Genomic DNA, 17812 nt, shown 5'->3' with positions numbered 1-17812 from the left:
GATTCATTTTGCCCCTTGTCTTTGATCTAGGTAACAGAAGAAAGTACAGAAGACGAATGAGAGATAAGTTCCAATTGATTAGGGATAGAAACTCTCCACCAGGAGAATATGCAAACTTACACCACTGATTCATAGGACTGTTACTTCTTCAGGAATTTCATCACAGGAAACAAAAAGAATATGAGCTCCTAGCCAGTGGATGGCAACATGCTGAGATAATGAAACAGGGAGGGCAGTTTTTGGTGGTGAATGCTTTATTGGCCCTGATGAAAAGACAGGAGTCTACCCACAGACAGTTGTGCTTCAGGGGGCTGCTTGAATTGGGAAAACAACTTTGACCAGAAAGGTGATGCTGGAATGGGCAGAAGGAAACCTCTTTCAGTACAGGTTTGATTATGTTTTCCATGTCAATTGCAGAAACATAAATCAATTTGGGAAGAAAGAAATAAGTTTAGCAGATTTGATTGCTAATGACTGGCCTGGTCCCCAGACTCCTTTGACTGAGATCATGTCCCAGCCAGAGAAACTCCTATTCATCACTGAAGGTTTGGATGAACTGAAATTCTCTTCTGATGAGCCCAGATTATGACCTCTGTAAAGACTGGAAGCGACGGTCTCCAGCACCTATTCTAATGAGCAGTTTACTGAGGAAAGCCATGCTCCCTGAGGCCTACTTATTAATCACGACAAGACTCTCTGCTTTGGAGAAATTAAATTCCTTATTAGAGACTCCATACCATGTAGAAATCCTGGGGTTCTCTGAGGAGGAGAGAAAGGAATATTTCTGCAGATTTTTCAGAGATGAGGATTTGGGCCAAAAGGCTTTTAGTTTGATAGATGATAATGAAATTTTATTCACCATGTGCTTTGTCCCTCTGATGAGCTGGATTGTTTGTACTTGTCTGAAACAACAGATGGAAAGAGGACATGATCTGTCACAAGTTTGTCAAACTACCACTGCCCTGTACATGTGCTCTCTTTCCAATTTATTTACCCCTAGTGAAAGGATACATTCAAATCAGAACCTCAAAAGTCTATGCCAGTTTGGCAGCTGAGGGAATCTGGGAGAGGAAAATCCTATTTGATGAAGAGGATCTCAGGAGGCATGGACTAGAGACAGCCAAAGTTTCTGCCTTTCTGGACATGTATATTTTTCAGAAAGATAGTGACTGTGAAAACTGCTACAGTTTCATTCACTTGAGTTTCCAAGAATTTTTTTCTGCTGTGTTCTATGTATTGTGGGGAGAAATAGGAAAAAAAGAGTCCTGTTGCTGCCCTTGCAAGGGTGAAAGGTGTTTTAGAAAAGTGCCAAGAGTCTGGCTCTAGCTCTTTGTCACTAACTGTGCATTTTCTGCTTGGCTTCTTAAAAGCAGAGATAGCAAAGAAACTAGAGGACATGTTCAGTTGCCAAATGTCACAGGAAATAAAATGGGAATTATTGCAATGGATACATTCAGAAATAAAGCGGTGCCAAAAGTCTTCCCTTCCTGGGCAACTACTAGGATTATCTTTTTTATATGAAGCTCAAGATGAAGAATTTTTGACAATGGCAANGTCATTTCATTTTGGAGACAGTAACATCACATATATTGTTTATACTTCAATCTTTCAGGCGCCTACCTTCTCTTGTTTAATTCTCTCTCTCTCTCTCTCTCTCTCTCTCTCTCTCTCTCTCTCTCTCTCTCTCTCTCTCTCTCGTACTTATCCTGGTCCCTATACTCCTCCAGAAGACTTATTCAGACCCACGACTTCAATGTAATGCTCTCCTTTCGAGACTTATCTGTGGAAATAATTCTATGATTTCATTGATTTGCATGATCCTTCCAGTGATGTAAATCACAACTACAATGCCTTCCTTTATTGTATGACATGCCCTTCCTTACATGAATCACAGAGGGTTCACTCAAAAATTTCTTTTTACACTGAAAGAATACCAGTGGAGTGATCAGCCTGTACAACTATTAGCCCTTCCCATGAAACTAATCCATCTTATTGTTAGATAATCCACTTCTCTGATGATGTGTTTTATTCCTTTCTTTGAAGTTTCTCATTGGTTATTTGGCAGCATATTCACATTCATCAGGAACCTTCTGTGTGATACTCAAACTTGCAGTAAATATATATAGTTGAGAAAAAACAAACAAAACAATAAGCATTTATTAAGCAATTGCAATGTACCAGATACCGTGCTAAGAACTGGGAATACAAACAAAAGAAAAAAAAGTCCTTCCCCTTAAGGCCCTTACTTTCTAATGGGAGAAGATAATACATAGAAGGGATATGAAAAGAAAAGGGAAGTAAGGAGGAGGTTAAGGAGGTAGAGGTAGAGGAATAAAGAGTGACAGGCAGACATTCTATATCTGAAAATGTGTCTTACTCTGCTCCTTGAGTTTATCACTTACCCATTAGGACTTGTCATTCATTAGCTCAGCTTCAATCTGTTTGTTACTCCTCTTCCCCCCTTCCCCCAGAAGCAGCATATTGTTTCAGTGACTCTTCTGAAGTCAATGATTAAACAATTTAATTCAATTAATAAAAGAATAGTAAAACTGAGAAAACATTAGCCACTTGTGTCATACCATGAAACATTCACAACACTTCTAAGCTCTTATCCTCTACCCAAATTCAACTTCTAGAGAGAAAATTTTCATACTTTTCAGTCATTTAAGGTGAAATAGATAGGTAACTAGAAAGCTCATGAGCTTAATTAAAAACAATTCCCATCTTCACACACCAGAGGCACATGTAGAATGGTGGGAGACATAACAGTCAAGTGATACCACCTAATTCCTAAACATTTTCATAGAATCATATAAATTGAATGCTTTCTAATGAAGGAACCTAAGACAAATTAGACCCACTGAGGAAAGCAGCCATAAAAGACATGCTTATGAGTTTGCCTGTGATTTCATTCATGGCAAGGTTGGATCTCAATATAGCTGCTCAAAAGTATTGTCTAGGTGAAACTCAGATAAAGGCATCTCTTGAAAGATTCCTTCTTAATAATATTTGCATTGTTCATTATTTTGATGACCAAAGAAGCCTTTGTAATGTCATGACCAAGTGACCCAGTCTCTCTTTCCCCTGTTTCCTGTAAAGCTCAAGTCAACGTCAATATTCCCGAATTGCTTGGGTTTGTAGAAGTGCTTTAGAAATGTTTTGGGTTATAAGAATAAACAGAGCCAGTACCCAAATGTTAGGGATGAAGGGGGAAAGAGGGAGAGTCTATGAGGTGAGACTCTCTTCTAGCTCTCCCCTCCTGCTGAATATGCACTAAGGAGACTTTGAGGAGGTGTCACGTCAAAACTGGGTGACCTGGATGGTTGTGCTGCCCCACAGGAGTAAGGGTGAGGTTTCCCTATAAGAGGAGGTATGGGGGATTTCTGTTAGTTTGAATACTGATATGGTCAATTATGCTGATGGTTTTCCTAATATTGGGAAATATTAGCTTTGAATTTCTAATATAAATCCTACCTGGTCGTAGTAAATTTTCCTCATGATATATTGCTGTAGTCTCTTTGCTAGTATTTTATTTAAGATTTTTGCATTAGTCATCATTAAGGAATTTGGACTGTAATTTACTTTCTCTGTTTTTGGTCTTCCCAGCTTGGGTATCAGAATCATATTTGTGTCATAAAAAGAATTTGGTAGGATTCCTTCTTTGCTTATTTTGTCAAATAGTTTGTATAATATTGGGATTAATTGGTCTTTAAATGTTTGCTAGAATTCACTTGGGGATCCATTTGGCCCCAGAGATTTTTTCTTGGAGAGTTCATTGATGGGTTGTTTACTTTCTTTTTCTGAGATGGGATTATTTAAGTATTCTTTTTCCCCTTTTCTTAGTCTAGGAAGTTTATATTTTTATAAATATTTATCCATTTCACCTAGATTATCAGATTTATTATTATGTAATTGGGCAAAATAGCTGCTGCTTGCTTTAATTTCCTTTTTATTGGAGGTGATATAAACCTTTTTTCATTTTTGATACTGGTAATTTGATTCTCTTCTTTCCTTTTTTAAATCAAATTAACCAATGCTTTATCTATTTTATTTCTTTTCATAGAACCAATTTATAGTCTTATTTATTAGTTCAACAGTTCTTTTACTTTCAATTTTATTAATTTCTCCTTTGATTTTTTAGGATTTCCAATTTAGTTTTTAATTGGGGATTTTTAATTTGTTCTTTTCCTTCTTGTTGTTTTTTAAAATTGCATACCCAATTCATTGATCTCCTTTTACTCTATTTTACTGATATAAGCATTCGGAAATATACATTTTCACCTGAGGACTGCCTTGACTGTATACAATAAATTTTGATATGTTGTCTCCTCATTGTCATTCTCTCCAGTGTCTGTGACTGTTTCTGTGATTTGTTATTTGACCCACCCATTTTAAAGGATTAGATTATTTAGTTTACAGTTGATTGTTAATTTGCCTTTCCATGAATCTTTATTGATTATAATTTGCATTGTGTTATCTGAAAAAATTGCATTTATTATATTTGCTTTTCTTCATTTAGTTGTGAAATTTTTATGCCCTAGTATATGGTCAAGTTTTGTATATGTATCATAAAATAAGGTATATTCCTTTTTATCCCTATTCAATTTTCTCCAGATTTTGATTAAATCTATCTTTTCTAAAATTTCACTCACTTCCTTTGCTTCTTTCTTATTTATCATTTGGTTAGATTTTTCTAGTTCTGATAGGGGAAAGCTGAGATCCCCATCTAATATAGTTTTACTGTCTATTTCTTCCTTTAGCTCCTTTAGTTTCTCCTTCAAAAATCTGGATGCTATACTATTTGGTGCATATATGTTAATTGTTGATATTACTTCATTGTCTATACTATTTTTTACCAAGATGTAATTACCTTCTCCCTTATCTCCTTTAATCTAATCTATTTTTACTTTAGCTTTGCCTAAGATCATGATTGCTACTCCTGCTTTTTTTGTCTCAGTTGTTGTCAAATAGATGCAACTCCAACCTCTTAACTTTACTGTGTGTGTCTGCTTCAAATGCGTTTCTTGTAAACAACATATGGTAGGATTCTAATTTTTAATCTTCTTTGTTACCCACATCCATTTTATGGGTGAGTTCATCCAATTTACATTCACAGTTATGATTAGCATCTGTATGTTCCCCTCCTTCTTGATTTCCTCTTTTAATCCTACCATTTCTCCTTTTATTCTTTCCCTCCACACTAGTGTTTTGCTTTTACTCACTCCCTCCATTCCCCTCCCTTATATTACTCCCCATTCCCCCCAGCACCTTTATTATTCCCCTTCTTCTTTTCTACAAAGTCTTTTAACCACCCCTCTTGACTCATCTCAACCCCTTTTATTACTCCCCTCTTGAACCAATTCTTTTTTTTTTTTTAAACCCTTACCTTCCGTCTTGGAGTCAATACTGTGTATTGGTTCCAAGGCAGAAGAATGATAAGGGCTAGGTAAGGGGGGGTAAGTGACTTGCCCAGGGTCACACAGTTGGGACGTGTATGAGGCCAGATTTGAACCTAGGACCTCCTGTGTCTAGGCCTGGCTTTCAATCTACTGAGCTACCCAGCTGCCCTCCTGAACCAATTCTGATGAGAGGATGGTTTAAGTATTACCTGTTATCAGCCTCATCCTTCCCTCCACTGTAATAGTCTCCCCACCCCAAACCTCTTTATGTGATATATATTACCCACATTTTACTTCTCTCTCACATTTCTCTTAGTGCAATCCTCTTTATCACGCCTAGTTTTTTTTACATGTCATCTTAAACAGATAACTACCACACCCTCTTTCTATGTATATTTCTTCTAACTACTATGATAATGATAATAATTTTTAAGAGTTATAGAAGTTATCTTTTCATTTAGGAATATAAATAAAACTGATCTTATTGAAGTCCTTAAATTTTGTCTCATTCTTATTTATCTTCTTATGCTTCTCTTGAATTTTGTATTTGGCATCAAATTTTCTATTTAAGCTATTTTCCCCTGGAGCTTAGGGCTTCACCATAGTGCAGGCTTGAAAGGGCCAAGAAATTCAGACTTTGGGGCCTCACTACAGGTTGATGCCAGGGTCTGGGACTTCAAGGAGTGGGTCTAGGGTTTGGGGTGCTCTGTTGTTGGTATAGGCAGGGTCCAAGAATCCTGAAGTTAGCCTATACCTAGTCTTAGATCCCAGCACAATAGGTATAGTAGGGTGGTCTATCAGCACTCCTCTCTGTGTAGTTTTGCTTCTAGTTCTTCATTATTCTAAGAAAACTCCATGAAAATCAACTCTCTTTGCCTACCTTTCAAGTTGTATTCGGTGGGAGAGCCCCATCACTTCATCTTGTTGTCTGTTTTTGACTCCTGTCAGTTAGAGGTGCTTTTTAAAGATTGGTTTGGAAGGATGGTCAGAGCAGTTGCAGCTTTTGTCACTACTAAGCTGCCATTGTGGCATCACTCCTCCATTCCATTTTTAAGATATTTGTATTCTTCAGTATGTTTTATGCCTCCTTTACTAAGTTTTTCACTTTCTTTATGATTTTCTTGCATCACTCCTATTTCTTTTCCCAGTTTTTCCTTTATTACTCTTATTTGATTTTTTAAATCCTCTTTTATGTTCTTCAAGGAATTCACATTTTTCTTTGTGGCTTTGAATATAACTCTTTTGACTTTATTGCTTTCTGAGTTTGTTTTTTCCTTTTCTGTCACCACAGTAACTATCTATAATCAAATTTTTTTTTGTTGTTCGCTCATTTTCTTCAGCCTTTTCCTCAATTTAAAACTTTATGTTAAAGTTGGGCTCTTTTCCCTGGGTAGATGGTACAATGTCACAAGCTTTGAATTTTTCATCTTGCTGTTTTCAGAGCTAGTTCTGGAAGTCTATAATCTTTCAGTTTTCCAGGGTTATATGATTTAAGTAGAGGTTTGGCCACTGCTCTCTTGGACTGTGCTCTGGTAAATGAGTAACCACAAGCATTCTTTTCGACCCTGGAACTGTGACCATAGTCACTACTCTACTGTGGCTGCATGCTGTAGTGTGCTAATGTCTCATCCCATGACTATAATCTAGAATCCCATATGGGCAATTCAAGAGTCCTGCACAGAGTGCAAGCATATGGTCCCTTTTAAACTTCTTCTAACCAGTTGCCTGACCCCTCTTATCATCTGTGTTTGAGAACTCCAGAAGATATTTTTACTGACTCATTGGCACTCAAGGGACTGCTTCTGGCTTGCCAGGCATGGCCTATGCCAAACTGTACTCCACTTTCACTCAAGTAAGAAAGACCTTTCCTGCTGACCTTCTAAGTTGTTGTAGGAATTATTATTTCACCCTGTCATTTTGTTGATTCCTACTACTCCAGAATTTATTTTGAAGAGTTATTTTAAAACCATTAAGAAGGGATTTTTGGAAATCTTATGCCAATCTTTGCCTTTATTTTGCCTTCTTGTTTCTATCCCAATCCCACACATTTTGTTTGTAAGCTCTGCTGAGCTAGAGATTACAAATTTAAGTATTCTGTCTTCAAATTCAGTGTTAAAGCAAAATCATAGCTGCTAACCTGAGAATTTGGACTATCTCTTTCATCTTTGTCTCTTATTATATGCATATGCATATACATATATATAATTCTATTATAACAGTGTTTATCAAATATATTCATATGTATATTTATGTACATGTTTATATTAGTGAATTAGAAGACTGGTACTAAAGATCAGGGAAAGCCTATGAAGAGATTTATTAAAAAATAGTATATCTACTCCTATTTATAAACTTACTCCACAGGCCCAATGTAGAGAGCTTACTTTAATTCTATTAATTAATTGTTATCTCAGAATTTCCTTTAACTTTACCTCCCTCTACTGCTCATTGCCTCTTGGAGGAATGCATATCTCCTCAGTGACAGGATAAATACTACACAAAGGTGAAAGCAGGAAATCATAATGTGGTGGAAAAAGAACTAAGCATAGTCTGAGGATCTGAACTCTGTGAGTCATCATGTTGTATGACCTGAGATAAGTTTCTTAACCTCTCTGGACCTAAATTTATATCCCTTAATCCTATATGGAATCCTATTATTCATGATGGCATGAATTCTTAGTAAATGAACATAGTCCTATGGAATGAGGGTCATGACAACCTCTATCCAGAAGATACTCCCTACCATGTTCTGACTTTCTGCTGATGATGAAGTAAGAAACCAGAATTCTTTTCTGGAGGAACAAGCATTCACTAACACCAAACTCACCTCATTTTCTGTAAGCCCCAATACTGGTTTCCTAAGGTCTTACAGAGTAGCTTCATTCCATCATTCCCAAGGGAATTAACATTTAAGTTCAGGGATTTTAGGTGGTAGTTGCTCTGAAGAGCATAAGAGAGATCCTGACAGGAAGCATCAGTGAGATGACAATCTTCCAACCTGCAAGAGACACATGAAAAATAAATTATGTCATTGCATCCTTGCATCCCTTTCTTCCCTGTCTGTGCCTGAGAAGCATTACCCACCAAGCTCTTGGGCCCACATATAGTCTCATCATCTGTTTTGTTCCTATTACAGAATAGATCATTATTTATTTAGAGATAATATGGACCCACCAATGGATGATAGATGGGCAATAAATAAGAATTTCTATTTTAAAATTTATTTATATCTTTTGTTTTTATATCATTTCTCTTCCCCAATATATTATTGCCCCTTCTCATTCCCAGTGAGCCATGTTTTATTGTAATTTAATTTAATTTTTTTTGAAATTTTTAAACCAAATACATGCAATAAATTTCCACATAAGTTTTCCTAAGTTATGTCATCCAAATTTTCTCCCATCATCCTATCTCTCCTCTTCCCAGAACCAGCAAGCAATTTGATCTGGCTTATATATGTATTATCGTGCAAAACATATTTCCACATTGCTCATATTTTGTAAGTGAATAATCATATAAGACCTGAAACAGAAACCTAAATAAACAAGTGAAAAACTGTAGTTTCATCAACATTCAGCCCTTTCTCTGGAGATGGTTAGTATTCTTTGTCATAAATACCTCAGAATTGTCCTGGATCATTTTATTACTGAGAAATAGCTAAGTATATCACAATTGATCAATCCATAATATTGCTGTTACTATATACAATGTTCTGATCATATAACACAATTTGTTCAATCATTCCCCAACTGATGGACATTCCCTTTGTTTCCATTTTTTTGCCACCTCAAAAAAAGTAGCTATAAATATTTTGTATAAACATGTCCTTTCCCTTTTTTTATCTCTTTGGAATATAGACCTAGCTGTGATATTATTGGATCAAAGTGTGTGCATTGTTTTATAGTCCTTTGGGCATAATTCCAAATTGCCCTACAGCATGGTTGGATCAGTTCACAACTCCACCTGCAATGGATTAGTGTCCCAATTTTGCCACATCTCCTCCAAAATTTATACCTTATTCTCTGATAAAAGATACCTCTAGGAAAATTCCAGGACAATTTAAAAGCCTTTCTAAAATGGTGGAATCTGTTCCATACTGTGTTTGCTGAAATAGGACTTAGGAACCCAGGCTCATCTTTATTATACAATGAAGGAAATAAAATGTTTGTAAAGTGTTTACTCTATGCTAAACACATTGCTCTGTGCTGGAAATAGAAATTTTAAAAATCCAAGAGGAATAAAACTTTATTGAGGTTAAGAAATACTGTAGGAAACCTAGGTTTCATTTGTATCAGTCAAAATGCTCATGAGAATCTTGTTTCATCTGACAAGTCCCATAAAATTTCCTTAAGTTCTCCCAGAAGGTTTCACTTAAAAAAACCCCAACATATATTTGACACAAGTCATTAATGTCTTTGGAAAAAGAGTTGGAAAAATCATAGGATGGTAAGCAGACCTGAGAGTAAGGCAGAGTGAGGGTACTATGGGGAAAGCACCCTATGATATTCAATACTTACAGTTATGACTCATATGAAGGCATAGAAACCTGGTACATTAAATTTGCAGATCACAAGTGACTAACATTTGACAGGGAATTAGGATCCAGAAAGCTCTGAATACTCTAGAATAATAGTTTTCAAAATTTTTGGACACAGGATTACCTTATACTCTTAAAAATTATTGAGGACTTCAAAAAGGTTTTGCTTATATGGGTTATATTTATTGATATTTACTGTGTTCAAGATTAAGATGTCCTAGTATTATTATAAAAATAATTTTGACTTGTGGTCCTTCTTAAAATGTCTTATGGATTCCCACTTTGAGGACCACTACCCAAAAGAATGGACTAAATCTATTGAAGTGGAATCAATCTCAATTATTCAATGGATCTATTATTTCATAGTATCATAGAATCTATAACTTAGGAAGAAATTTAAGGGGCATCTACTAAATTCAAACCTGAAAAAATATGGTTATTTTGCAAAACATATGACAGGTGCTCATCCAAACTCTGCTTGAAGTTCTCTAGTAGAGACTTAGGGGAACCTCAATAATTTTCAAAGATGCCCATTATTTAATCATTAAGAAGTGTTTTTTCTTTTTAACATCAAGTCTAATTTATCCTCTTGGTCACTTTAGATCATTATTCCTACCTCTTGCATCTAATCCCTCTTAAACATGTCACATCTACATACTTGAAGACAATGATCACATTCACTCTGGTTTTACTTCCCTTAAACATGCTTAGTTCCTTCAGCTGGTCCTTAATATAGGACATGATTACAAAACCCTTTCACATCCTGATTATACTTCTATTGGTACTCTCCAGCTCACTAATGTCCTTCCTATTATGTGATTGAGAAATGAACAAAATATTTATATTTGATCAGAACAGAGTACACACTGGCTGTTACGTATTCTTGGGCAATATACCTCTCAAAACAGTCAAAGAATGCATTAACTTTTGGGGATGACATGTACTGTTTAATCATGTGGAACTTCTAGATTCAATATATAATGTGAAGTTAGATGGAAGAAGACTAGAAAGGTAGAAGGGAATTTGGTTATAAAGGACTTTGACAAACAGCATTTTGTCTTTGAACCTGGAGATAATTGAAAGCCTCTAGAGGTTACTGAGGAGCTGATTAGATTTATATTTTAAGAAAATAACTGGTGACCAAATAGAAGGATTGGAATGTGGGAAAGACTTGAAGCAGGCAGAACCACCAGTGGATTGCTGCAATAATCAAGGCAAGATAAAGGCAAACACTAGAGTGGTGGCAGCATCAGAGAAGAGAAAGGAGCATGTTTCAGAGATGCTGCAAAGGTAAAATTGACAGGTGTCGTGAATAGCTTGGATATAGGTGGTAAGAGATAATAAGGAAACTGGAATCATCGATGGCACATATAAGATTCTATTTTTACTGTTATTCAACTATATCACTAGAAAAAACATGGCATAATAGATGGCTAAAGAGTAGCTTGGGCTACTGATAGTCATTTTTCAAAAGTTATGGAGCCTGGGGGCAGCTGGGTAGCTCAGTGGATTGAGAGCCAGGCCTAGAGACAGGAGGTCCTGGGTTCAAATTTGGCCTCAGACACTTCCCAGCTGTGTGACCCTGGGCAAGTCACTTAACTCCCATTGTCTAGCCATTACCACTCTTCTGCCAATACACAGTATTGAATCCAAGACAGAAGGTAAGGGTTTAAAAAAAAGTTATGGAGGACAAGAAAGGATTTTGCTGAAGACTATTCATATAACATGGAGTAATCCCCCTTAGCTCCAATAACTTCCTGAAGACCTTCTTCTAGGTTTCATACACTGGAGTGGGCTTCATAAAAAGAGTGTTCTAATTAGTTTACTCAGAGCTCCTCTCTGGATGGAGGCAGTGATGTTGGAAGGCTTCCAGTCAGGCTTCCTTTTTTCCAGGGTCTTTCCTAAGGTCTCTCTTTGATACTGAAATGTAGGTTTAACTCCATGTAGCAAAAGAATTCTAGTATTTTCTGATTTGCATAGCACTGGTGTTCCTACAATTTCAATGAGTACCCCCCAGCCTTCACTTCTCCCTCAAAAAACATAGAGTCATGTTGTCTTAGATTTAAATGTCTCTAACACTAGCTATGAGACCCTGAGTAGGCCATTTGACAGCTAGATAGCTCAGAAAATTACTTAGGACTTGTCTACTAAGACATAGAAAATTGTGCTTTGTTTGGTAAAATCAGAGATTCTTCATATAAATTTTATCTTATAAGATTCAACCCCATATTTCTAACCTGTTGAGTTCATTAATTTCAAAAGCATGCTATCTCTACTTTAATCAAAATAATCAATTCAACAAAAATAAAAACAGCAAAACTGCTCAGGTCCAAGTATAGAATCTATTGGGAACTCTCCTATAAATCTCCTTTAAATCTGATGTTCTGTATATTTTATCATTATTTTGGTTCTGAATCCCCCCCCAACTAAAATATTGCCTAGCCACCATCATTTCAGCTTGCCAACAAAAATAGCATGAGAGATTTTGTTAAAAGTTTTGTTTAGTCAGTTACTTATATCTATTTTATTTCTCTCTTACAAAAGTTGAGAAATGGAAATGAAGCTTTTCTGACATAGCCTGTTTTTGATGATGCTATAGTGATCCTTGTGATCACCAAATCCCATTTCATTATCTTCCCTTGCCTTCATTTATTTGAGGATTCTAAAATCTTGCTAGCAATTGAAGAAGGTAACTTGCTTAGTGTCTGCAAATTCCACTCTTTTCAATTTTATGAAAATGTGAACATTTTTTCTTCTCCTGTTTATTTATTCAAATTCTTTGCTTAAAAGCTCAGTTTATTTCTTGGTAGGAAAGCTATGGAAATTCTGAACAGCATACTGACAAGCAGAGAGATCCCCTTGCCAACAAAAATCCATATTGTCAAATCTGTGGTTTTTCCAGTAGTAATGAATGGCAAAGTGTTACAGTGAATAGAATCCAATGACTGTAAGTCAGGAAGACAAGAATTCAAATTTAGACTCAGACACTTATTAGTTGTGTGAACTCAGGCAAGTCACTTAACCTTTTTTGCTTTAGTTTCCTAGTCTATAAAACGAGATAGAGAAGGAAATGATAATGAAGAATCAGAAAAAACTGAATAACTGAACAACAATTATATATGACTATGAGAGTTGGACTATAGGGAGAGCTAAACACTGTAGAATCAATGCTTTCAAATTGTGGTGCTGGAAAAGATTTTGAGAATGAGTATTTAAGCTTCAGCTTCAATATCTGTCTCTATAATAAATCATCTAAATTAATTTCTTAGATCTCTTTGATATCTGAGGAACTCTCAGAATTTTTTTCCAGTACCCCAAGCATGTGAAAATTCCTCCTGCTGGAATGCTTGGATGAGAACAATTTGTTCCAATAGCCATGATGGAAACTGAATCAGATGCTGTGGAATGTTTAGGGCTTGGTCAAACATCAAAGAAGTTAAGGTCAGGCACTGCATCCAAGACCATCACCAGTTGTCTTGACTTTTGTCTTGTTTTTGGAAGAGAAAGTGAGGCGGATGACTGCAACTCTACCTCACTTAACTCCAATTCATGCAGAAGTTAAGACATGAACTTGTGATGTCATTGGTCCTCTGAAAACAAAGGACAAGCAACAATAGGGAACAACTTTCTAACTATTGGAGGTGTCCAAAAGTGAATTTTGGAGCAGATTTCATTTCACTGGAGATCTTCAAAGCAGAGGTCTTCTACTTTTACTACTCATTGAAATTTCTGTAGAAGAGATTTTTTTTTCAAAATGTGGGTTAGATTAGTTGATCTCTTAAGTATCTTTAAGATCAGAATTTTTATTAATTAGTCATTCATTTGTTCTGTGGCATACCTACCTCAAAAATTTGTGAGATGACCTGTTCTGTTTATCCATTTAAGAAAAATCAAGGATAATTGGTTGAAAGTTTCAGAGGCTATTGTAATAAAAAAAAGTCTTAACAATTTGGATTGCCCCAAAGTGAACTGTTTCCTCACTAAGTAACAGTTTTTTCATCACTCCCTTCTCAAAAGGAAGACAGATGATCAGTGTGTTCATCTATTTGGTGGAGAAGGGATTCCTGTTCATAGAATTATATACTTGGATTTGGAAGGAACCATAGAAACCATGTGATTATTTTAAAATCATAGGAAAACAAAATCATGAGAAGTGAAGTGACTTCCTTACTTAAGGTCACATAAATAAAAACAGAATGGACTGGATTCAAACTCGGGTCTTCTCTCGACAAATCTAATGCTTTTTCTAATGTGTCCCCAGACTATCTACAACTATAAAATTCTCTTCCTGATTCTAAGCATAGACTACCTTACCTGGGTTTGAATCCCAGCTTTTATTTATTATGACATTTCATAGAATTCTTAGCTTTTATAAATTTCTGCTTCTTCATTTGTAAAATGAATAAATCAGCTGAGATGATTTTTTATTGCCTTCTGATTGTTATGGTTCCATTAGAAAACTTGTGAACGAATGAATGAATTAATTAATCAAACAAAAAGAATTTATTTAGTAGTTGCTATGTGTTAGAATCTGTGCTAAATATAGTGAATATAAATATTTTATAATCAAGCACACTCAAGGAGTTTAAATGCTGGTAGATATATGCAACAGTATAAAGGAGATCTTGGTTTGGGAAGAAGTTATGGAGACCTACATGGTGGCATTGTTTAGGAGTGGTACAGGAGTGTTATGGTGACCTGATTCTGGGCCAGAAAAAATGGAAACTTATGTATGAGAACCCAGCATCCTAAGAGCACAGTTTGAGTTCCAGATGTTGGAGAAGAAAGAGTATTAGAGTTCAGGTTTAATATTTTGGAAATGGCAAAAAAAAAGTGAAAAGACTGGACAAAGGCATTTGAGGAAAGTCTTGCTTTCTAGACTAGTTTCCCTTAGAGAGAATAGGGAGAGGAGGTAGAGGGATATTAGTTTCATACGGTATGTAAATCTATGTGGGTAAGCACCTTCCTAGAGTAAGAGAAAAGAGAAATGTGCTTCGTACCCTTACCATCTATCATTTATTCCTCCCACAGATTGCAAGATTGCAGTTTTACTGAGCCTGTTGTTGGGATCTCTCCTCAGCTTTGAAGAGCAACCAAAATTTAACTCATTTGAACCTGGGGGGTAACGCCTTGCATAATAATGGGTTAAAGCTTCTGTGTGAGGTCTTCAAGGATCCAAACTGCAAATTGAAGGAGATAAAGTAAATGTTCCTCAATATATTTTGTTCAAAGATCCTCTTACTTGTAAATCAGATGAGTCCCAAAGAACAGCATGATGAGATGAATCTACTGTGTGAGGCCTTGAGGCACCCAGATTGCAACCTGCAGAAGTTGATATAAGGCAGCAACTTTCCCTTATGTCTGGAGGAAGAATATGGGAGAGGGACTATTGTTAAAATGTCAGATTTGGGGCAGGAAAACTACCAGGTATGTTTCATAGATTCATATTCAGATTTTCCAAGTGGAATCCTGGATAACAGATCTCTTTTCTGAATTTGTATTATAGGTTACTACTGCCAAAATATTTCTATCACAACACAGAAATTATAGAAGTAAAAATCTAGGTTAAATTTTATTTAAGTACAAGTTCAGGTTTCAGATAAAAAATAAAATGTAACTAACTCTAAATAGGATTTTTTAGAGATAAAATTATGTCCGTGTGACAGAGAAATTATTATTTTGCATATTGAACTCAAATATTCTTTTTAGACTATAAAAGTTTTTAGGGTTTGTTTTTTAAAGATAGATTTATAATAAACAGGTTCTTTCAGTGTCATTAAAACTCAAAAACTTTGACACTTTTAGTGTCAAAAAAAGTAAAAAAAAAACCCTTGTTTAGCAGAGTCTTAATCTCATACCTTTCCTAAGGAAACAAAGCTAGTTAAAAATAATTTCTATGTTAACTAAGTCAGGTTATGGATTAAACTCTATTTAGAGAGTTCACAATTGTTTGATTGAGGGAGAAGGAATTCACATGTAACCAAGATAATCAAAGACTGAGGCAGTCAAGAATCTTCCTCTGGCTTCTTATCTGAGGAACACCTGAGGCCTTTCACACACCCTGAGATGGTTTTCAGTCAGCTTGGTAACTTCCTAACTAGTAGAAATGGTGCTGGTACATACTTTCCAATAAATAAAAATCAATCAAGAAATTAAAAAATACTCATAATAATATGTATTCTGCATAAGTCTGCCTATACTGAGAATTTTTCTCTTTCTGAAGTCTAACTTTCCCAAGATTTCAAGGAATGGGCTTATTTAGGGGGGAAAATCATCTCTAAAGGGGTTATAAGGAAATATTCAAGATGAGAAGGGGTTAGTATTTGCTAAAATAGACATGAATTGGTTTTTTTCCCCCTCTCTGAGATTCTTTCACTCCTCTGACTAGGTGGAACATGAATTCTCCTTTATATCAATCAGAAAACATTTTTCTAGTTTTTGCTATGAACCAGGCACTCTGTTAAGCATTATATACAAAGATAAAATTAAAATCTTTTGTCCTGCCCTCAAGAAACTTATACCCTATTGGGGGAGACGATAGGCACATGAAAACAAGAACAAAATAAAAACAAGGGGACTTGGGAGGGAGAAAGGATTAATAGGTGGGGGTATTATGAAAGATTTTATTTTGAAGGTGGTACTTTAGCTAAGTCATGAGTAAAGAAATGGATTCTAAGAGGCAGAGGTGAGGAGAAAGGGCAGTCTAGATGAGGAGGTTAATCAACATAAAGGCAGTGACATGGGGAATGGAAGGCTAAACATGAATGATAGTAAGAATACTTAATAATGCACATTAATCACCTGTTGGTTGAGCTGAGCATAAGTTTTGGAAATCACTCCATTCCCCCAAAATATAAAGAATCTGTGCAAAAAATTGGCAAAATTTAATAATCTATAAATGAATTACTAAAATGGAGGGGATAGGATTTACTATCACATATTCAAAGAACAATTAATTCTAATAGTAGAGAAATTATATGCAATAATAAGGGAATGGACTCTTCTAAATCTATTTCTGTGATATAAATAAGTCCTGATAACAAAAACAGAAATAGATAAAGCAGAGAAAGAAAACCATAGACTAATAACCCTATATTGATTGAAGAACTTATATGAAATATTCACAAGTAGACTATAACAACATATTAGAAACATTAAACATTATAGCCAAGAAAGATTAATACCAGGAATGTGTAGTGCCCAGAATTTTAACCAATATATGAAATGAGGCCATCTCCTTGAGTTTAACATTGTTTATTAATAGGGATATGTAATATATTAATAAAGGATTAGTCCATTCTGTGGAAAAGATACTTCATGAGGTCTGATGCTCTCTTATATGGACGGTATGTCTTCTTTCTGATTGACCTGGCAGTATAGCATTTGGACCTTTCCCAGCATATCTAATAGGTGGATATTTTTAAAAGAGGAGGTAGATTTTAAAATGTCCAACTCTTCTACCATTACAGTGGGGGGTGGGAAGTTGGGAGGTGGGGGTAGACTACACTTCAGGTGGGGCAATTCCTATAGCAGTGGTTCCCAAACTTTTTTGACCTACCTCCCCCTTTCCAGAAAAAATATTAATTAGCGCCTCTGGAAATTAAATTTTTTTTCATTTTAATAGCAATTAATAGGAAGGATAAATGCATCTGTGGCCATCACCACCACCCTGGATCACTGCAACACCCAGCAGGGGGTGCTGGCACCCACTTTGGGAATCACTGGCCTATAGCTTCATTAAGCTAGAGAAACATGGCTGACCCATTTTTCTCTGTTAAGAGAATCTCTATTAAGAAATAGAATATCAATTAGTTTATGAAACTCAACTTTCTCTAGCAATCTTTGGCTAGAATAAACATATGTGGTCTCAATCAGG

General features: G+C 35.7%; 1 protein-coding gene across 1 annotated transcript; it reads left to right on the top strand.

Moving 5' to 3' along the window:
- Window positions 1-319: 319 nt before the first annotated feature.
- Window positions 320-15141, top strand: LOC123241184 (NACHT, LRR and PYD domains-containing protein 3-like; the record flags this gene model as incomplete). Its single annotated transcript, XM_044668887.1, is given in 4 exon segments — window positions 320-571; window positions 573-1040; window positions 1042-1171; window positions 14993-15141. Coding segments are annotated over 4 exon segments (999 nt in total), but the record flags the coding sequence as incomplete, so codon positions are not given.
- Window positions 15142-17812: the final 2671 nt, after the last annotated feature.

The sequence above is a fragment of the Gracilinanus agilis genome, chromosome 3 (genome assembly GCF_016433145.1).
Source record: "Gracilinanus agilis isolate LMUSP501 chromosome 3, AgileGrace, whole genome shotgun sequence".
Lineage (NCBI taxonomy): Eukaryota > Metazoa > Chordata > Mammalia > Didelphimorphia > Didelphidae > Gracilinanus > Gracilinanus agilis.
The sequence above is the reverse complement of the archived record's forward strand: the minus strand, read 5'-3'. Positions and strand labels throughout refer to the sequence as shown.